The sequence below is a fragment of the Dipodomys spectabilis genome, unplaced genomic scaffold (assembly GCF_019054845.1).
Source record: "Dipodomys spectabilis isolate Male_0828 unplaced genomic scaffold, ASM1905484v1 ptg000266l, whole genome shotgun sequence".
NCBI lineage: Eukaryota > Metazoa > Chordata > Mammalia > Rodentia > Heteromyidae > Dipodomys > Dipodomys spectabilis.
Genome location: NW_024870943.1, coordinates 330,598 through 353,867, shown reverse-complemented (window position 1 = coordinate 353,867; position 23,270 = coordinate 330,598). Strand labels below are relative to the sequence as shown.

General features: G+C 44.9%; 1 protein-coding gene and 1 pseudogene across 1 annotated transcript; both read right to left on the bottom strand.

Moving 5' to 3' along the window:
• LOC122125473 overlaps window positions 1-23,270 on the bottom strand; it is a 260,765-nt pseudogene that overhangs the window by 47,780 nt on the left and 189,715 nt on the right.
• LOC122125504 (vomeronasal type-1 receptor 4-like) lies at window positions 1,917-2,846 on the bottom strand. Its single transcript, XM_042700048.1, has one exon. It carries the CDS (start codon window positions 2,844-2,846, stop codon window positions 1,917-1,919), a length of 930 nt encoding a protein of 309 aa, XP_042555982.1.

Here is a 23,270-nt window from a genome sequence, read left to right as displayed (position 1 = left end):
GGAACTTCAGGATCAGGAGGAGGTGCCTGGCTCAGAAGCCACAGTCCACTCAACACTCGGCATATAGTCCCTTGATGGCTCCTGGAGGCAGGCCTGCCATCTGCTTGCTTTCCTTTTCTGTGCAGGTCCCAGGACTTGAACTCAGGGCCTGTGTCCTATCCCTGAGCTTTTGTTCTCAGGGCTGATGACTGTCCCCAGGACATCAGTGCTACTTCTGGCTTGCTGTCACCTTTCAATTCATTCCTGAAGAAAAGGGTGGAGGTGGAGAGCCCTGGACAGGAGACCCCTCCTCACATTCAGCACAGCAGCCCTGACCTGCACCCCAGAGGCTGTGGTAAAGGTACCTCATAACAAGGGACATGAGGAGCACTGCAGGAAATGTCACAATAGCCAAGCAAGGGACTTTCTCAAGGAGCATTCGTGTTTTAAAAACAGCTTTATATTAACAAAGGTGCTTTTCAGAAGTACACTTAAAGTGCCTGTTGAATTAGCAGAGTCTAGAGATATGTAACATAGACTTCCAAGAAAAAGAAAGAGTTGTGAAAATAAATTATGTGTAAGAAATAAGCAAGGACAAGACTAACGGAGTAACTGTCAGGAAGGAGTCTTGATGTTTGTGGATAGTACTACACCAGCAGCACTTCCTTCCTTCCTTTCTTCCTTCCTTCCTTCCTTCCTTCCTTCCTTCCTTCCTTCCTTCCTTCCTTCCTTCCTTCCTTCCTTCCTTCCTTCCTTCCTTGTTTCTTCCTTCCTTCTTTCCTTCCTTCCTTCTTTGCTGGCTTGCCCTCTCTCTTCTCTGTCTGTCTCTGTCTGTGTGTCTGTGTCCCTCATTCTCTCTTTCCTTCTTTGTGCCAGGCCTGGGGCTTGAAATGTGGGCCTCCATTCTGTCCCTGGGAAATTTGACTCAAGGCTAGTGCTCTACCACTTCAGCCACAGCACCACCTCCATGTTTGTTTGGGGTTTTTTTTGGTGGTTTATTAGAGATGAGAGTCTCAGAGAGTTTTCTGCCTAGACTGGCTTTGAAATGTGATCCTTAGATCTCGCCTCCTCATGAACTCAGAACACAGGCATTAATCACCACACCCAGCTGCTATTTTCTTTTCTTTATTTTGTTATTGTGAGAATACCCTACAGAGGAGTTACAATTATATGGGAAAGATAACGAGTACGTTTCTTATCAAGTTTTGTTGCTTCCTCTTTGTTTCTCTTTCCTATCCATTCCCATACTCCAGCCCTCCCCCAACCTGATTCCCCACACACACACCAAAGTTGTAAAGTTCATTTTTCGACATAACGACTGTACATCGCATTGTTGCAATGGGTCCACCTGTATCCCTAGTTAAACGAGTTGTTTTTTCCCTTCCACTCCACAAAATATACCAACATCAAATACAGTGAAAGCATGGGTTATACTGTGGGGGAGGGACATACAAAGCAACATAGAAATCATCTTATAAATATGATAGAAACAATTGCCACGTGCTATTTTCTTTCCAACTACTTTTGTCTCCAGAACAGAAAGGGTTTTAAGAATTATTTGTTTCATTGCATAGGGAACTATTAAGAAAGAAAGAAAAAAATCAAAAGACTCAAAATAGAATTAAGAAAACATGTAGAGTGAGTTTAACCAGTTTATCTTGAATTTGACAGGACTACCATTTAATGGGGCAGATTCTCTGGAAGAAGGTGACATGACCTAAGAAGTATTATTTCAAAATCTAACATTTCCACTTTCATATAATTTTCTGGGCCAGCACAATAGAGACAGATGAACACACACACAGATATATAGCACACAAATGTGCAGATGTGGACCTGTGTGCACATTTCTATCTCTCAGCAGATGACTTTTATCTAGGTATGGAGATTGTTGAATGGACAAGCAAAGCTCAGCAGAGATGCAAGCTTGGTAGTCCTCAGGGGAGGACCATTTTCTTCTTCTTTGTGCAGGTGAAGGGGAGGCTGCAGGGAGTGGAGTGTCCGCTCATGAGCAGGAAAGGGCTGAGGGATGGGAAACATCCCATAGCAAACACCGTAATATGGTGCAGCACAGGGCTGGGGTTGTAAATCACAGACAAGCATATCTGACAGATGCAGGACATGGTATAAAAGGAGACAAATGCGCTCAACAGGAGGAGGATGCTTATGGTAGCTCTGGACTCGAGAGAGGCTCTGGTGGAATCGCTGATCCTCTGGATGTGTCGCATTCTCTGCTTGTGTCTGTACAGGATAAAAAGCATGGAGGTGCTGGCCCAAAGCATGAGCCCCAGACATAGAACATCAGGCAACGAGAGCAGGGCCACATACAGCACAGCAGCAGCTGGGTTGTGACGCACGGAAGAACAGTATCCATAGGCTTTAAAACTCGTCATATTTTCGTATGCTTTGGGTCCGGTCATGAACTTGAGATTAACAATGCTCACCAGGAGGAAAACCCCCCAGCTGAGGTAGACGATGGAGACAATGTGCTTGTGGGCTCTCCCCTTCAGCCCTGCCCATCTGGAGTCTCCCTGGCTGATGCTGACAGCAAGGAAGATGCTCAGGGAGCAAGTGCTAACAATCGACACCCCCCTGCCCACTCGGTGAAGATAGAAGACCATTTTGCACCCCACATCATTGAAGAAATTTCTCCAGCCCCAAGCCACCATGGTTTGGGGAACACCCCTACACAGAAGACTTAGGAAGTTGGCCACAATTAAGTGCCTAAGAATCAAGTCTGTGGCTCTCATCCTGTTCCCCATGCAGGAAAGGAATAGATAATGGGAGAGAAGAGACAAATTACCCACAAACCCAACCACAGTCTGGCCTAAGAGGATCACCTCCATACACACATGGGCATCTCCCATCCTCTCTGTTCCTTGAGTCTCATTCAGAGGCCCTGGCTTGGGAAACTGAGGCCTGCATGGTGCCAAGGGAACACAACATTCTCCATCCAGCATTCACATCACTGGAAATACTCTCCTACTGTCTCTCATGTATTAGGAAAAATCCAATTCTATTCATCCATCGGGAAGAGGAAGATGGCATGTTCAGGGAAATGGGTGAACCTGGAGAAATAGCATTAAGGGAAGGTGAGTCAGGTTCTGAAGTGAAGGCGGCTGCATTTCTCCTCTGTAGAATCAGATCTAAAATTCTAAACAAGCAAGGCCCTAGTGGATCAAGACTGTAATCCTAGCTACTCAGGGGCTGAGACCTTGGATTCCCAATTCAAAGCCACCCAGAGAAGGAAAGTCTCTGAGACTCTTCTCTCCAGTTAAGCACCAGCAAACTGAAAGTAGATATGTGGCACAAAGTGGTAGAGGCCTAGCCTTGAGCAAAAAGGGCTCAAAGAACATGAGCAAGCCCTGAGTTCAAGCTCTCTGACTGAATAAAGAATGGAACTTGCAATATGCGTGACAGGTGCCCAGGGTCACATGCACTTAAACCTCAATACGCTGGCTGCAGGAGTGGGTCCCAGGTGTCACGGTTTCCTCAACACGGAGCCCACATTTCACAGAAGAAATACCAGGAAGATGAACCAGGTCTACATTGGGATGTTGCGGGTTAAGAAGGAGGTGGATCACAGACACAGAGAGGGGGCAATTTTAGGTTCAAATGCCATGCTAGAGTAGCTGATGTGAACACATTGTCCCAAGCCCCTAGACAATCAGGATTCCTCCTCACTTGTCATAAACCAGGACAGACTCTGTGAGGGGTGACGAAGTTAGGAACCAACAGGACTTGGGGGTGAGGGGCCTGGAACCCCTGTTCTTTTCACTGTCCTAGCCCATTCCTATCCTTCCCTGTTTCTTTGTTATGCAACCGGGTTCAATCAAGAATCCCTGCTCCTAAAGTGATACCTTACCCAGAGTGTGGAACCTGGGGTCTCTCCTGTAGGCTGCGCCTCTCCAGTGGCAGTGAACACAAGTGCTCGCCTCTTCTCTCACAATGTGCATGGCAGGGTGGGTCATTTCTGAGATGCACATGGGCACTTCAGAGCTGCAGAGGGCTCCTTAGATAGGGGTCCAGGAGGGCCGCAGGTGAGGTTGTTCCCTCGAGAGCAGTGATTTTCCCTTCACCTGTTGTAGCAAGCCAAGTTCCTAGTAAACTTTTTCTTTTCCCCCATGTGACAATTATCAAGACACTTTTCACTTTCTTGTGGGTGCTTCTCCAGAGGGCAGGGGAGGGGTGCAGTCGCTAACCTCTCCTGGATCCCAGTAGGCCAGCAGGAGACACTGAGGCCCAACTTGAGATGACTGTCTGTAAACAACCTCAGCGGTGTGGAAGCCATGTGTCCCCAAAGTTTCTTACCCAAAGTGTCCCTTCCCTTTTAATTTTTCAGTTCTGAGACTTGAACTCAGAGCTTGGGCACTGTTCCTGAGCTGCTTTTGCTCAAGGCTAGCACTCTACCATTGGCGCCACAGCACCACTTCTGGCTTTTTCTATGTAGGTGCTGCTGAGGAATTGAACCCAGGGCTTCATGCAGGCTAGGCAAGCACTCTACCACTGAGCCACCTTCCTAGCCCTTCTCATTTCAGTCTCCTTTTCTTTTATATCATATATGCTCTTAGAAAAGAAAAATGGAACCTGTACGGATGCAATCTCTGGAGCCTGATATCAGAGAATCAAGGTTCAAAGCCAACCTGGTCTAGAAAGCCCATGACATTCTTATCTCCCATTCTTATCTCCACTCTCTAGTTGTAGACTGCCAGTCTGGAATAAAAGAACTCATCATCAGCATCCAGGCCCTGGATGGCACAAAAAAAAGAAAGAAAATAGAATGAGACATTCCTGTACAGGATTTTCTTTGGCAATAATGGCCATTTTTTTCTAAAAATGTTTTCATCCCCAGAGATCCCATTTGGAGATTAGAGGCAAGCATTTCCTGCATATTCCTAAAAGGGTGATGAGTGATCTCTTTTCATGCCTAGTCATTTCTGAGGAGGTAACTTCATTCTCTAATTCCCTACTCCTTTTCATCATTATCAGTGGTGATTTTGAAGCAGAAATTTGTCACTGTGTTCAGGAGAGGATCAGCAGTGACTCCTCACCCTGGGTATCTGGTCTACCTCATTGCATGTGACTCCATTCCTCACCTGGACCCTTCTGGTCTTGCTGACAATTCCTCTGTCCTGTTCTTGTCTGTTTCAAGAACATACATTTGCCTTTCTGTGTCTCACTTCTTGCATTTTCCACAGCAATCTGTAGTTCTACAGATATGACAGCAAATGACAAGATTTCCTTCTTGTTCCTGGCCTAGTCATACTTTGTGATGGAAATAGACTACATCTTCTCTTTTTTTGTGAAACATCTTTTTATTAAATAGCAAAACAGAAATGCAACACAATTTTAAATATTTGTAAAATTAAGTCACAAAGGGGATTCAAAATGTTTGCAGTATGACTATTACATCTTCATATAGTTAAAGTCATTTATGAAATCATATGCTAACACATAAGATTATCCAATGATTAAAGTAGTTCAAATCTAGTAACCATAAGCTATATTAGTGGATCTTGTGTCCTAGTATCATATCTTAATATTACCTCTGATATTTGTTTGGAGCCGACAGTAAAGCTCTAAGGTCATCTTGACCCCTGTGCTCACTTGAAGGCACGTACAAGGAGCTGGCTTACTTAAAAAACACCAGGTGCCCGGGATTGCTTTGCTATGTCTGCAGAGTATGTTTTACTTTCTACCAGTTGACCTTGTCTTGCTTTACTGCACTCTGTTTTTACTGAAATTTTCCTTGTTTTTCTGGACTATTGTAACCTTATGTTACCTCTTGACTTCTAATAGTATATATTAGGGAAAGTTAAAAACAAACGGTGCTGCAGTCTTGAGCTGCAGACCTCCCGACCCCATGCTTTGTCTTATGTCTTTATTTTTCTCCTCCTTACCCCCTAATTCAGGATGCCCTTTGGTTGCCGGCCGGCTCCGGCAAGTGGCGCCCGATTCGGGACCTGAAAATCTGGGATCAAGGCAGAGGACTCCGCTAAGTTAAGAGGACGCGCCCGGAAAAAGAGAGTGGGTGAAAGTATAGTTGGGAGTAAGAAATTATGGGGTACGGTAAAGGCCACACGTTATATGTACAGGCTTTTAAGCCCAGGCTTCAACCTCAAGGAGTGAAAGTTGGACAGTGGCAGTTAGAGAGTTTCATTCGCTTTGTCAAGGAAGTATGCCCCTGGTTCCCAGAGGAAGGAACCATTAGTTTAGAAACTTAACAAAAAAAAATGGATAAAAGGATTCAGTGACACTATGATGCAAATGGCCTGTAAGTTAAAACATTGCTGCTTTGTGATTGTCTGGTTTCTGTGTAGCATAAAGGTTCTGTATTGGAGTTGGCAAGAGTCTTGGCAGACACAGTATAAGACAGCCAACTGAGCCTGGAGGAGACGTCCCCGGATCCTCATCAGGGTAAACTATACAGTAGTGTGGACATTTGGGCCTGTCTTTAGTCCTGCACTTTCTGTCCAACATTCTACAATGCGCATGTTGTAAATGTGTTTTGTCTCAATGTTTGTGTGCATGTATTTTGGAATTCTTGGAATGTTTCTTCTCTCAGATTCATCCTGATGCGAGAGCCCTGAGGAGGCTGGCTAACACCCCCTTTTCATATCTGTTTCTCTCTAGCTCCTTCTTTGTTACTTACACTTTAAACTGACCCCCCTTTCTACCCTTCACTGCCACCTCCTCCACCCTCTCTGGATCCAGAAATAGGGAAGTGGTGGAGGGTGAAAAACCTGGAGGATTTAACAATAACTTAAAAGGGCTGGCAAGAAGAACTTGCAGCCTGATGAAAATGCCACTGAGCACTTGCAAGTGACACCAGCAAGATCTTAGCCTCAGATCTTGGCCCAGGGGGTCTGACTATGGGGGAGAACCTGTCAGTCTGAGGGGACGGCCACTAGGGACTTCTTTCCCTTGCCCCAAGATGACTGGGAATTCTCCTCCACCTTGGAAGGCCCCTGGGTCAACGTTTGCAGGAATCTAAAAGAAAAATTCTCCAGAGGTGAGTAGAGGGGGTACGAGTCCCTTGGTCAGTGGATTTGAGTCCCACTTGTGAATGGTGGTGAGATGTTGCCCCATTCACTGAGACCTGATTTTGTCTTTGTGGCCACTTGTTTGTCTTGTTTACTTCGGTGTGTTTTCTGTTCTATGTTTTCTGAGGTAGGGATAAACTGGGGGCCCATTAGCCCCCAACTCAGCCTTTGGTTGTTGTCTTGTCTAGTTCTGTTTTAGAATTGGTACCAGTTTTAAATGTATGTACAACTGATTTTGATTTTTTGCGCGCTTTAAGGTCTGTGTGTGTTTTGTATGTGTTTGTGAACATGTTCAAGATAAGGATTATCAGCATGCTGTAACAATTGGGTGAGTTTAAGTTTAAAATTTAAAAGGTTATGAGGTTTGGACATCACAAAAATTTTGAACAATTTTCACATTGTTTTAAAGGACTTTTTAAGGATTCTTTAACTTAAAAATTAAAAAATCTGATATTTTAAAATGTATAAGGCTGTTTACACTGTAATCAAGTTATCTGGCTTAACAAAAATGCCTTGGCTGTTTGGAATTTCTTTCCCTTGGCTAAAATTTGGGGATAAATATTAGAAGTTGAAATATAAAATTTTGTTTAACACTGTCAAATACATTACCTGTTCTGTCTGTCTAAAACTGTGTATTTTCATTCAAAAACCAAGAGATAAGAAAAGGAAAATACTTAAAAGCCAACAAAAGACCTATCTTTAGGGGTAAAGGGTACACAGGGGAAAGTGCAGTTCAGCTGGTCATACACGGTGGGACGGGCCATGGGAGGAGTCCACACATGGTAAAAGAGGACAAGCTGGCAGTTCATCTTACCCTAAAGAGTGAGACTAGGTGCGTGCCCATTCCATAGGAGGGGCCAAGTGGCCCAGCTTTGTTCTGTCCTTTTTCTCTACAGATAAATACTAGAAACATGATAGTAAAAATTAGTGATGTGATGGTATGATTAGTATTGCTAAAACTGCCCCTTCGACTTAAAAAGAGGGTTAAAAATGTATTTGTAAAATGTGACTTGCTTTCAATGATGTTCTACAATTAGGATATGTTTTTAAAAGTCATAAAGGTGTTAAGTCTAGCTTCTAGGTACAGGGATGGTGATTGTAATTCTTGCATTAAGGAAAAATTGTGATTTGAGTTTAAAAGTTTTAATGTGTACCTGTTTTAAAACAAGCAGCCAAGAGACAATGAGTGACACTTGCCCTCAGGATTTTAAGGGCTTTTTTTAATGTAACTAAAATATAAAAGAATAAAAGAGATTAATAGGAGGCTTAAAAAAATTACTAATGGATTTCTGGATATAAAGTTTAAAAGTAAAATTGTTCTTAACATTTGCCTCAAAGTGGAAATATTAAGATTACCAAAATAATTGCTTAATTGCCATTCCAGTTTGGTCTTATAGATTTTTTAAGTTTCCAACAAGCCCAGAGCAAAGCACAGAGGATTCTTACAAGTTTGTCAGATGTAACTTTGGCTCTTAATAAGTTTCAGGTAAGAGCATGCTTAAAAGCTACTTCTATGTTGACCACCTTGTTGCTTTTAATTGGAGTAAAGTGGCCTTTTATAAGACTCATTGATCTGCAAACTGGTTCAAAGCCAGCCCCTGCAGTAAAAGGTCCCTGTGAGAATGTCACCATTACTCAGAAGAGTTGCTTTGGGAGTCAAAGTGGCAGAGTGCTAGCCTTGAGCTGTAAAGCTGAGGGACAGCACTCAGACCCCGAGTTCAAGTCCAGCGACCAGCTAAGAGAATGCAAATCAGGCATTTATCCCAGTTTAGAGAAGACACTCCTGGGACAAGAGCAATGGAGGAGCATCCAGAGGAGTAAGCCACTGCTTGGATGGTAGAAATGTCAGATCCTAGAGTCTTTTGTGCATGGCCCTTCAAAAATTGGTCAGAGCCAGGAGGTCATGGGAAGATAGGTTGTAAGCATGCCTCATGTCCATGACTATCTACATTGTAGGGACAGAAACTTGTTAGTAATCTGTGATAGTACTAAAAAGCTAAAGTTATAAAATGTGGGGGATGGTTTAAATCCCAACCCCTGTATGTGCCAAAAGCCCTAATTGACAGTAACTTTTGAGCTAACACCAGCTACATGAAATTTATCTGTTCAAGAAAAAAGTTTGTAAACCTAAGAGTGTGTTTCTATTGACATCTGTCTAAAGGCCTGCACAGGTGACTTAGGCATTGTTAGGGTCACTAGAGGTCACATTCCTAAAGATGCTATTACAAACCAGAGTGCTAAACAAACTACACTGCTGTGGTGTATTTGTCAAAAGTTAAAATATTGTTCTTAATGACATCTAACCCTGGTAACCTCTTTGTAAAATAGACTAAGGTTATAGGTTCCTGGCTGGGTAGGAGCAACACCCTGAGTCAGCTTGAAGAAGTTACAGAAGATGAATCTTCACCCATCATCCCCTTTTTAGAACAATGGACCAGAGTCATAAAAAATTTTTTTTGGCAAAATAGGCAGAAGCAAAAGGCATGGAAAATAGTAGTACAGGCCTGAGCCCTCTAAATCTGCCTAGAAAATCAGCCCTATTAAAAGAACTATCTAGTAAAAAGGTTGTCATCTTGGTAAATTGTCCTGGGCTATTGTCAAAATAGTCTTAAAAACTAGTGGAGCAAGGGGTGGGGGCTGGGCCTCCTTATAGGTTCTGAGTGCTGAAGTTTACACTCTCCATATCAGCAGCACTTCCTTGTAGGTCCTTTGCTTTGCTGTTCCATGGGCGTCCCATGTAGCTCTGGGAGCTCTTGTCGTGGGGCTGAGTTCTGGGCTCGGGGGTTTCTCCGTTTATCGCAGTCGGCAGGTCTGACATCAATACCTCAGGAGGCTTCTGCACGGGTTATCTGCAGGCAGCCCCCTGTGTCTCTGGGACCCCGGCGGCCCCTGCCGGGTCGTTGCAATCGGCGGGTCTGACAGGGGTACCTCAGGCGGCTTCTGAGCTATCTGCAGGCAGCTACCTGAGTCTCTGGGACTCTAGTAGCCCCCGCTGGGCGGGCTGGAGGTGGCCTGATGCACTGCAGGTGCCTAGCAGCTTTGGCGGGATGGAGCCTCTCTGCTCTGGAGAGTGAGGGGTGGGGTTGGGATCTTCGTGGAGACTCCCAGCTGGTAGGTTTCTCTGTTTGTGGCGATCAGCAGGTCTGCAAACCGGTACCATAGGCGGCTTCTGCGCAGGTGATCTGCACGCAGCCCCCTGTGTCTGTACGACTAAGGCAGCCCCCACCAGGCCGGCTGTCTGCAGCTTGGTGCACTGCTGCACGGACAGTGAAGGTTGGGGGAGGGGGTCTTCGCTCTTCTCTGTTCTGAAATTCTTCTTTTCCTCTCTTTCTTTTTTGTTATTTTCCACCTCCTGTTTTTCTCTGAGTGTTCGTCTTTTTGTTGTTGGTGGTCTCTTGGGGAGATTAAGCATTGGAACTCGAACTCTCTTTTTGGTAGGGGAGAGCTATGGCGTTTCCCTACTGCCCAGTTGCCATCTTGGTTCCCCCTCCCGCCCCCCACCTCTGCACTGTTATATGTCATAGACCATGATAGACAATTTGCTCCAGGAAAGTTAGAATGAACTTTTGACTTTAAATGAGCCTCATTATTCTACAATACTGTGAAATTCGGGAAATTATGTAATTCCTTAACCACGATTAAAAAAAAAAGAACCGCGGGGAAGGTAGGGAGGGAAGGGATGGTAGGGGAAAAACAATGGAGGAGGTAACAATGTCCAATAGGAAGTGTAGCATTACCTTGCTCAAGTAACTGTAACCCTCTGGATAGTATCTTTACAATAAAAAATTAAAAAAAAAAACTAGTGGGGCCACAGCCTGCCAAGCCTATGTATTACTTGTATCCTTAACCAGTCTGTAGAAATTTACAGCCCAGCACGAGGTGTGACAGTCCCTTGGAGCCACTGAGAGACCCTGCTGCTGCTGCTGTTACAGCCTGACAGTCACCTGGAGGAAATCTACATTGTTACCCTGACCACCTCCACCGTGGAAAAAATAGACTAAACTCCTGCCTGATTCCATTTTTTGGATGGCTTTGCTTTGTCCATGTTACCATATACCTACTCTAATTTTATTATGGCTACTCCTCTTGCCAGGAAGACTAGCTAACATTGTATTGCTCCTTCCCTACACTGCTTTGCCACTATGGGACTTCCTAAACATATGTCGGACAACTTTTCAAACTTGTTGTAAATCTTACCAGATTTTTCACTCTACAGATATTCTCTATATTCCTCAAGAACAAGAAATTGTTAAACAAACCAATGGGCTGTTAAAACACCCAATTTTTAAATTAAAATGGGGGAATTACACCCCTTCTCTCCTGTTAATATTCTTCTCACACTTTATTTGTACTACATTTTTTAACCTTAGATTGTAATGGCCTTTCTGCAGCACAGTGGTTTTGGGGAAAAAAAGAGAGCAAAGAGCTTTTGCCCAAGTTAAGTGAAAGGATCCTTTAACAGGTGATTGGCACGGGCCCCGATCTGCTTTTAACTTGGGGTCGAGAACATGTTTGTGTTTTTTCACAGGAAGAAAATAAATCTCACTTGTTGCCTGAGCATAACATTAGCATTGTGGAGGCTCATTCAGATGACACAAATGCTGACACATTGGGCGTACATGCCGGATCCCCCGATTGTGCACCCTACAACTTGGGAGGGAGTTGAAGTACTCATTCACATCAATAGATCAGCATACAGTACAACCCCCTATCCCTTCATCCAGCACACCAAGATGGGAAATATCTCAGCTTCAGGCATTGGAACTCCTTTATGCTTTACCACCAGCTCTAAGGCTCCATTCCAGGCTGCATTATAATGCTATCCATGACTCATAAAATTTGGATCACGGACAAAAAAATCAGATCTACAATATGCAGATGACATCTTTGCCAACTGAACACCCAGTTCATGCAAATTCTACTCCATCCTATATGATACCCTGTTGCATTAATTCTTCACAAATAGTAGTATCTACAGGAGAGCCTCATCCAATAAGGTGCAGGCATGTACAGTCATTTGTTACCAATATTTCTGGAACTAACTCTCAATTAATGGACTGGTCGTGAGCTAATCTTACTAATAAGTACAATCTTGGACTGTGGTGGATGAATGGGCATCCTCACCATCATGTTTGGATGCTGGTGGCTGCACTCAACAACATAACCTGGCCCAATTCATCCTTTAAAAAAATAATTATGAGGGGCTGGGAAAGTGGCTCAGTGGTAGAGCGCTTGCCTTGCATGCATGAGGCCCTGGGTTCGATTCCTGAGCACCACATAAGCAAAAAGAAAAAAGCCGGAAGTGGCACTGTGGCTCAAGTGGTAGAGCGCTAGCCTTGAGCTGAAGAGCTGAGGGACAGGGCCCAGCCCCAGAGTTCAGGCCCCACGACTGGACCAAAAAAAAAAAAACCAATTATGAGTTCTGCATAACCACCCATGTCATTATGTATGGACTGTTTAATATTTCTGTGGGAACTAATTATTTTAATGTTACCTGCGATAATTGTTCTTTTACTAATTGCTTGTATAGCGGCATAACTGAATCCATACTTATTGTTAGACAACCATCTTTTGTTATGCTTCCTGTAAATATTTTTGAAACTTGGTATGAAGATTCTGGCATTCAGGTGTTAAGACAATTGAAAGAACTAATGCGCCCTCATTGATTTGTTGGGCTACTTTAGCTGATGTTTTGGCCTTTATTTTGTTAGCTGCCTCCGCAGCAACAGCTACTGTGACGCTAACACAAAATGTACAAGCTGCCCATTATCTTAATCAGCTTGCTCATAATACTACACAAGCCCGACCTCTGGACTCTAAAGTGGCAAAAACTGCCAAAAAAAAAAAAAAAAGACTAAACAATTTCAACACTATATTCCTTCCCTAATTTATGTTAAAGGATTGCTAATGTCATTGCTTGGCCTGGGAATGCTTTTGCTGATGGTTTTTCTATGTCTTCCTTGTATTATATGTGCACTCCAAACTCTCCTATGAGTTTAGCCAGCCAGCTACATAAGATCAAGCTCCATATAAATGAATTCCCCCCCACACTGAGAGGAACTGCTGCCAGAGATGGGTAAGAGGGGGTGCCAGTCTGACCAACCTAAGACAGGGCCTTCAGCTTCACTTAGAAGTTCCCAATGACATGTAAGGCAGACAGGGTGATCCACACAACCTGAGACAGGAAGGTTCGCTTCTTTAAACAAAGATGGGGGAGAGATTGGGCGCTGACAGTAAAGTTTGTTTGTTTGTTTGTTTGTTTGGATCTTGTCCTGGGGCCTAAACTCTGGGCCTGGGCACTTTCCCTCAGCTCTTCAGCGCAGGCTAGTGCTTTAACACTTGAGCCACAGGGCCACTTCTGGGTTTTTTTCTTTTTGCTTACGTGGTACTGAGGTATCGAACCCAGGGCCCCTGTGGTAGAGGACATCACTGTGAGTCTCCTTTACAGCTTTATATCTTTTTTGGGGGGGTTGGGGCGGTTACTCATGTGGATTGAACTCTGGTCCTGGCTGCTGTGCCTCAGCTCTTCAGCTGAGGGTGAGCACTCTACCACCTGAGCCACAGCCTCACTTCTGGTTTTCTGGTGGTTCATTGGAGATAAGAGTTTCATATAGTTTCCTGCCCTGGGTGGCTTTGAACCATGATCCTCAGAACTCAGCCTTCTGAGTAGCTAGGATGACAGGAGTAGGCCAACGGCACACGGCTAGGTTTGTGTCTTTTAAAGTCTAAATTATACCTGGGAAAAACATATTTACATTTCTTGTCTGGCTTGTTTTCCTTCCCAAGATGTATGATGAATTCAAGTTCCATCCAGGCTTTGTTCTTCATGGAAAGTTGTTGTTTTTTAGTAGAACAGACAAATATACGAGATAGAAAGGAGTAGATGGCAATAGAAAGTATATTAAAAATTTGTTGCTATTTGGTGGTGGGGAATTGATATACAACATAAAGCTGACAGTATTTTCTGGATCTGTATATACCTGCCCGAACTGTAAAGCAGTGACCTGGCTCTACCCTGTGCCTGTCAGCTAGGAGGGAGAGCTGGCCTGGCCCAGTTATAAACCAACACTGCATAGAGATGACACTTCACCAGCCAAGACTGAAAACTGAAAGTTCCGGGTGGAAAACTGTCCCAAGCAAATGGGCATGGCCTGCAAGGGAGTCCCAGTTGCTTGTCCCAGGAGAGCAGGAGAGACATCAAACCCAAGCTAGGTTGATGAGATAAAGACTGTCACCCTCTGCTGACAGCGAGCCAGCACATAGATGCCTACTGCTGCCCCAGTTTCATGAACTAGTACTACTGGATGCCATGGACCCGTAAGTCCAGGCCAAGTTAGAATGTTGGCTTACGACCCCCCTCTCATCAAGTGATAGGCTGTCGAGCCCAAAGTCAGCCATAAGACTTAAGGATCAAATGAAGGAACAAGTTTACAAAATCAAAAATCAAAGCCATACCACAACTTTCCAGAACCTCTGGGATGCAGCAAAAGCTTCTCTGAGGGAATTTACATCTGTATGGGCCTGGCATGAAAAAAGTCAGGTGTTTCAAATGTCATCGACAACGAAGCACAGTCTAAAAGCAAACCCAGAACAGTGGATAGAGAGATAATCATAAAAATCATGATAGAGCCAGCCTAACACTGATGGCTGCTCACCACTAATCAGAGCTACTCCAGAAGCTCAGATCTGAGGATTATGATTCAAAGTCAGCAGAAAAGTCCACGAGGCTCATTTTCTATTTTTTTTTATTTTTTTATTTTTTGGGCCCTGTCTTAGAGCCTGAAGTCTAGGCCTGGGTGCTATCCCTCAGCTCTGCAGCTCAAGGCTAGTGCTCTACCACTTGAGCCACAGTGCCACTTCCGGCTTTTTTCTATTTACTTATGTGGTGCTGTGGAATCGAACCCAGGGCCTCAGGCATGCAAGCAAGAGCTTTACAACTGAGCCACCTTCCCAGCCCCACAAGGCTCATTTTCAATAAACTATCCCCAGAATGTACAAAGCAGAGCTGTGGCTCAAGTGGTAGCGCACTAGTCTGGAGCTAAAGAAGATTAGCAACAGTGCCCAGGCCCTGAGTTCAAGCCCAAGGACAGGCACACACATAAACACTCACACACACACACACACACACACACACACACACACACACACACACACACAAATAGGGGTAAAAATGAAAAAAAGGAGATTAAAAGAACAATGTAAAAATAAATCAGTGAAAGAAGCTGAGGCCTGGTGGCTCACGCCAGTAAGTAATCCTAGCTACTCTGGAGGCTGAGATCTGAGGACCATGGTTCAAAGCCAGCCGAGGCAGGAAAGTCCTTGAGACTCATCTCACCAGAAAAGTGGAAGTGGGAACTTTGGCTCAAGTGATAGAGTGTCCACCTTGAGCTGCAAGGCTGAGGAACAGTGCCCAGGCCCAGAGTTCAAGCCTCAGGACTGACAAAATAATCAGTAAAGGTAAGAAGTTTCCTTGATAGCTAAGACAGAAAAGCCTTCATCCAAGAAGTGTGAAGACATCAACTAAGAGAACTAGAATATTATAACAGTTTAAATTCAAATTGTCACTGGGGAATATATTACAAAATTAGTCCAAGACATCAGAAAACATACAAGAAATGGATTCAGTCTTTGCACATTGGACCCATCAGGTTTGATCCAAGATGACTTTAATCACCTAACTTCATCTGTAATCAGGCACTATATCAATTCACTGATGGGTTACACCAGGTGTTCAGAATTACCACCAATGTCCCTCAGACAGGTTCAAAAACTAGGAAAGGAAGGATGCTACCAAAATCCCTCTCATACCAAAATGAGAACAGACTAGAGACAAGATTAGACACCTATTTCCTTGAAGAGCACAGATGTAAAATATTTCATAGCATACCTGCAAGTAATTTCAACAATGAAATGAAAGATCATGCACCATGGCCACGTGGCATTCCACCAATAATTGCAAGTGTGGCTCAACCAGTCCTGGACAATTTGAAGAGTAAGACCCTGGACATCTGTGGCTTGACCTGTCATCCTAGCTACTGAGGCTGAGATCTGAGGATCACAGTTCAAAACCAGCCTGGACAGAAAAGTCCAGGAGACTCTTCAGTTCCCTACCAGAACACTGGAAGTGGCACTAAGCTCCAAGTGATACAGTGCTAGCCATGAGGAAAAGAGCCCAGGGACAGCTCCCAGGCCCTGAGTTCAAGCCCCACTACTGATTCCCATTCCTTCCCCCAAAAATCATTATACCAAGGATCCATCTGCTTTAAAGGTTTCTCTGCCAAGGCACTATCAGCAGTAAGAAGTGAGTAATTAGGTATTTTAATGAAGTAGAAACAATGGAAGGTAGATAGAGTCTGGCAGGGACCTGACAAGGCAAGGTGTGTGCAGTGTGTAATAGTGGCCACCATCATGCCAGGACTTGGGTGTGACCCACAAACACAAGTAAGATGGTGCCTGTCCTAGGGGTCAGTCAATGGTTACTCCCAGATCTGACCTGGCATGAGCGCTTCCCCCCAAAACCTCCCCAGGACTTTCTTGGCCCTTCCAGATTCCGCTGTTTTGATCGCAATGGCAGGGATTCGCCAGGCTGGTGGTTTTGTGAGGATGGCGACCACAGTGTGGCCTGCTCTACCAGCAGGAGGTGCACAAGGGATGGAACCAGAGCCCCCCAGCTAAGGATGCAGGGTATGCGGGGCAGCTGACCTCCCAGCCGGTTCTGGTTCATGGGCTGAGTCCCACCTTTGTGTCACAACCCATTTTTCCTGGAAGGCTTTGTCAAAAGCTTCAAGTCATCCCCACGAGTGAGAGGTGAATGTGTCTCATCCCTCCTTCATATTGAGCATAGTCACCAGGTGCTGCTGTGAATGAAGTCAGGAGCTGGCTGTGAGCTCTGGTGGGCAGGTATGCGGTGAGGGAGCAGGAGTCGGGGGTCAGGCCACCGCATGGCAAGGACACAGGGAACAGGAAAGGGATTCGTACAAGATGGTGGTGTAGAATTGATGGTGCTCAGGAAGAAAGAAGACAGAGATGGAGAGAGACTTCCTGAATACGTGAACTCTCCAGAAGTAATGAGTCCAGGCAGGGCTGCACGTCAGCATGATGATGGGTGGCTGTGCTTTCAGCGGACTGCAGGGGTGCGTGGGGTGCAGAGCCCAACCTTGAGCTGAAGAGCTGAGGGAGAGCACCGAGGTCCAGAGTTCAAGCCCCACAGCAGACCAAAAAAAAAAAAAAAGAAAGGAGGAAAAGCACATGGAGCATTGCTGAGCGCTGTGAGTGAGGGGAAGCGCGGGGCATGGGTTGTCTTGGATTTGGATCATGCTTAAGACAGTGTGAGGTGAGTGGAGGGTGGGGTGCTCCTGGGGAGCGGGTGCTTAGAGGGGTGGGGTGGGGGCAGGGAAAGCCTGCATCCCCTCAGAAGGCAGGGAGCTGGTGGAGGGCGAACACTGCCCTTAGGTCAGGAGGCTAAGCCCACATCCCTGCTCTCCAATGTGACTCAGATGGGGAGGACCTCTGGGGACAGGAACACCAGGGGTCAGGAGAGGACCAGGTGTGCGTGAGGTTAATGATGACACCAGACAACTCCCCAAGGAGACCCCAGCATGTGTGTGCTGGCTGGAATGACTTTTGGCTGCATAAGGGCATGGGCGTGGAGGGAATCTGGCTAAAGCCAGTGTGAGGGGAGGGAGTGCAGGGACGGCAGAGCCTGTGGTTCAAGCCTTTTTGTTGTGGGGGTGGCTGTAGGACCTTCAGGATCAGGAAGAGGCACCTGGCTCAGACCCCACCGTGCACTCAACACCTAGCATACTCCCTGAATGGCTCCTGGAGGCAGGCCTGCCATCTGCTTGCTTTCTTTTTCTGTGCCGGTCCTAGGACTTGAACTCAAGGCCTGGGGCCTGTTCCTGAGCTTTTGTGATCAGGGCTGGTGACAGTCCCCGGGGCATCAGTGCTACTTCTGGCTTGGTATCACCCGGAAATTCATTCCTGAGAAGTAAAGGGTGGAGGTGGAGATCCCTGGACCGGAGGGCCCTGCCTGTCATTCAGCACAGCAGCCTTGACCTGCCCCCCAGAGACTGTGGTAAAGGGACCTCATAAAAAGGGACAAGAGGAACACTGCAGGAAATTTCACAATAGCCAAGCAAGGGACCTTCTAAAGGAGCCTTTGTGTTTTAAAAACAGCTTTACATTAAAAAAAAATGTGCTTCTCAAAAGTATACTTATTGTACTTGTTGAATTAGCAGAGAGTCTAGAGATATGTAATATAGACCACCTAGGAAAATAAAGAGTTGTGAAAATAAATTATGTGGAAGAAATGAGCACAGACAAGACTAAGGGAGTAACTGTCGGGAAGGAGCCTTGATGTTTGTGGTCAGAGCTACACCAACAGGACTGCCTTTATTCCTTTCTTCTTTCCTTCCTTCCTTCTTTCCATCCTTCCTTCCTTCTTTCCTTCTTCTTTGCTGGCTTTCCATATCTCTTCCCTGTCTGTCTCTATTTGTCTGTATATCTGTGTCCCTCATTCTCTCTTTCCTTCTTTGTGCAGTCCTGAGGCTTGAACTCTGGGCCTCCGTTCTATACCTGGGACGATTTTGCTCAAGGCTAACGCCCTACCACTTCAGCCACAACACCACCAACATCTTTTATTTTAATGGTTTATTGGAGATGAGAGTCTCAGAGTTTTCTGCCTAGACTGGTTTGAACTGTGATCCTTAGATCCTACCTCCTCAGGAACTCGGAACACAGGCATCAACCACCAACCCCCAGCTGCTATTTTCTTTCTAACTACTTTCTTCTCCAGAACAGAAAGGGCTTTAAGAATGATTTGCTTCGTTGCATAAGGAACTATTAAAGAAAGAAAGAAAAGAAACAAAAGACTCTAAATGGAATTAGGAAAACATGTTAAGTGAGTTTAACCAGTTTATCTTGAATTTGACATGATTACCAATTAATGGGGCAGATCATCTGGAGGAAGTTAACATGACCTAAAATCATTATGTCAAAATCTCACATTTCCACTTTCATATAGTTTTGTGGGCCAGCAAAATAGAGACAGATGAACACACCCAGAGATATATAGTACACAAATGCGCAGGTGTGGACGTGTGTACACACCACTTTCTCTCAGCAGATACTTTTATCTAGGTGTGGAGATTGTTGAATGGACAAGCAAACTTCAGCAGAGATGCAAGCTTGGTGGTCCTCAAGGGAGGATCATTTTCATCTTCTTGGTGCAGGTGAAGAGGAGGCTGCAGTGAGTGGACTGTCCGCTCATGAGCAGAAAAGGACTGAGGGCTGGGAAACAGCCCATAGCAAATGCCGCCATATGGTGCAGCACAGGGCTGGGGCTGTAAATCATAGTCAAGCAAGTCTGACAGATGCAGGACACAGTGTAAAAGGAGACAAAGGCGCTCAACAAGAGGAAGATGATTATGGTAGCTCTGGACTCGAGAGAGGCTCTGGTGGAGACACTGATACTCTGTATGTGTCTCATTCTCGTTTGTGTCTGTACAGGACAAAGAGCATGGAGGTGCTAGCCCAGAGCATGAGTCTCAGACACAGAAGATCAGGCACTGAGAGCATGGCCACACACAGGACATTAGCAGCTGGGTCCTGACACATGGAAGAACAGTAGCCATAGGCCTTTAAGCTCGTCATGTTATCCTGTGCTTTGGTTCTGGTCATGAACATAAGAAAAACAATGCTCACCAGGAGGAAGACCCGCCAGCTGAGGTAGAGGGCTTGTGGGTTCTCCCCTTCAGCCCTGCCCACATGGAGTCCCCCTGGATGATGCTGACAGCAAGGAAGATGCTCAGGGAGCAAGTGCTACCGATCGACACCCCCCCGCACACTTGGAAAAGATAGATGACCATTTTGCACTCCATATCATTGAAGAAATTTCTCCAGCCCCAAGCCACTATGGTTTGGGGAACACCCCTACACAGAAGACTTAGGAAGTTGGCCACAATCAAGTACCCCATGCAGGAAAGGAATGGATAATGGGAGAGAAGAGACAAATTACCTACAAACCCAACCACAGTCTGGCCTAAGAGGATCACCCCCATAGACACATGGGCATCTCCCATCCTCTCTGTTCCTTGAGTCTCATTCAGAGGCCCTGGCTTGGGAAACTGAGGCCTTCATGGTGCCAAGGGAACACAACATTCTCCATCCCACATTCACACCACTGGAAATACTCTCCTACTGTCTCTCATGTATTAGGAAAAATCCAATTCTATTCATCCATCGGGAAGTGGAAGATGGCATGTTCAGGGAAATGGGTGAACTTGGAGAAATGGCATTAAGGGAAGGTGAGTCTGGTTCTGAAGTGAAGGCAGCTGCATTTCTCCTCTGTAGAATCATATCTAAGATTCTAAACAAGCAAGGCCCTAGTAGCTCAAGACTGTTATCCTAGCTACTCAGGGGCTGAGACCTTGACTTCCCAATTCAAAGCCAGCCCAGAGAAGTAAAGTCTCTGAGACTCTTCTCTCAAGTTAAGCACCAGCAAACCAAAAGTAGATATGTGCCTCAAAGTGGTAGAGGCCTAGCCTTGAGCAAAAAGGGCTCAAGGAACATGGGCAAGACTCAAGTTCAAGCTCTCTGACTGACTAAAGAACGAAGCTTGAAACATACCTGACATGTTCCCGGGGTCACATGCACTTATACTTCAATACCCTGGCTGCAGGAGTGGGTCCCAGGTATCACCCTTTCCTCAACATGGAGCCCATATTTCACAGAAGAAATACCAGGAAGATGAACCAAGTCTGTATTGGGATGTTGCGGGTTAAGAAGGAGGTGGATCACAGAGACAGAGAGGGGGTAATGTTAGGGTCAAATCCTATTCTAGAGTCACTTATGTGAACATATCTTCCCCAGTCCATGGACAATCAGGATTCCTCCTCACTTGTCATAAACCAGGACAGACTCTGTGAGGGGAGTCGAAGTGAGAAACCAACAGGAATTGGGGGTGAGGGGCCTGGAACCCCTGTTCTTTTCACTGTCCTAGCCCATTCCTATCCTCCCTGTTTCTTTGTTATGCAACCGGGTTCAATCAAGAATCCCTACTCCTAAGGTGATACCTTACCCAGAGTGTGGAACCTGTGGTCTCTCCTGCAGGCTGCACCTCTCCAGTGGCAGTGAACACAAGTGCTCGCCTCTTCTCTCAGGATGTGCGTGGCAGGATGGGTCATTTCTGAGATGCACATGGGCACTTCAGAGCTACAGATGGCTCCTTAGATAGGGTTCACTGCAGGAGCGGTGATTTTCCCTTCACTTGGGGTGGCAAGCCAAATTGCCAGTAAACTTTTTCTTTTCCCCCATGTGACAATTATCAAGACACTTTTCACTTTTAGGTGGGTGCTTCTCCAGAGGTCAGGAGAGTGGTGCAGTCGCTTACCTCTCCTGGATCCCAGTAGGCCAGCAGGAGACACTGATGCTCAACTTGAGATGACTGTCTGTAAACAACCTCAGCGGTGTGTAAGCCATGTGTCCCCAAAGTTTCTTACCCAAAGAGTCCCTTCTCTTTTTTTTTCTGGTTCTGAGACTTGAACTCAGGGATTGGGTACTGTTCTTGAGCTGCTTTTGCTCAAGACTAGCACTCTACCATTGGTGCCACAGCACTACTTCTGGCTTTTTCTATGTATGTGCTGCTGAGGAATTGAATCCAGGGCTTCATGCATGCTAGGCAAGCACTCTACCACTGAGCCACCTTCCCAGCCGTCCTCATCTCAGTCTCCTTTTGTTTTATCATCATATACGCTGTTAGAAAAGAAAAATGGAACCTTGTACTGATGCAAACTCAGGAGCCTGATATTAGAGAATCAAGGTTCAAAGCCAGCCTGGTGAAGGAAGCCCATGAGATTCTTATCTCCAATTCTTATCTCCACTCTCTGGTGGTAGAGTGCCAGTCTGGAATAAAAGAGCTCAGCAACAGCATCCATGCCCAGAGTTCAAACCTCTAGACTGGCACCAAAATAGAAAGAAAGTAGAATGAGACATTCCTGTGAAGGAATTTCTTTGGCAATAATGGCCATTTTTTTCTAAAAATGTTTTAATCCCTTGAGACTCCATTTGGAAGTTAGAGGTAAGCATTTCCTGAATATTTCTGAAAGCAGAGTGATGAGTGATCTCTTTTCATGCCTGGTTGTTTCTGAGGAGGTAGCTTCACTCTCTAATTCCCTACTCATTTTCATCCTTATCAGTGGTGATTTTGAAGCAGAAATTTGTCACTGTGCTCAGGAGAGGATCAGCAGTGACTCCTCACCCTGGGTTTCTGGTCTACCTCATTGCATGGACTCCATTCCTCACCTGGACCCTTCTGGTCTTGCTGACAATTCCTCTGCTCTGTTCTTGTCTGTTTCAAGAACGTGCATTTGCCTTTCTGTGTCTGACTTCTTGCATTTTCCACAGCGATCTGTAGTTCTACAGATGTGGCAGCACATGACACGATTTCTTTCTTGTTCCTGGCCTAGTCGTACTTTGTGATGGAAATAGGCTACATCTTCTTTTTTTTGTGAAACATCTTTTTATTAAACAGCAAAGCAGAAATGCAGCACAATTTTAAATATTTGTACATTTAAGTTACAAAAGGGATTCAAAATGTTTGCAGTATGACTATTACATCTTCATATATTTAAAGTCATTTATGAAATCATATACTAACACATAAGATTATCCAATGATTAAAGTAGTTCAAATCTAGTAACCGTAAGCTATATTAGTGGATCTCATGTCCTATTATAATATGTTAATATTACCTCTGATATTTTTTCGGAGCTGACAGTAAAGCTCTAAGGTCATCTTGACCCCTGTGCTCACTTGAAGGCACGTACAAGGAAAAATTGTCATTTGAGTTCAAAAGTTTTAATGTGTATCTGGTTTAAAACAAACAGCCACGAGACAATGAGTGACACTTGGCCTCGACATTTTAAGGGATTTTTTTTAATGTAACTAAAAACTAAAATATAAAAGAATAAAAGAGATTAATAGGAGGCTTAAAAATTACTAATGGATTTCTGGATATAAAGTTTAAAAGTAAACTTGTTCTTAACATTTTCTTCAAAGTAAAAAAATTAGGATTACCAAAATAATTGTTTAATTGCTATTCCAGTTTTTTCTTATAGGTTTTTTAAGTTTCCAGCAAGCCAAGAACAAAACACAGAGGATTCTTATAAGTTTGTCAGATGTAACTTTGGCTCTTAATAAGATTCAGGTAAGAGCAAGCTTAAAAGCTACTTCTATGTTGACCACCGTGTT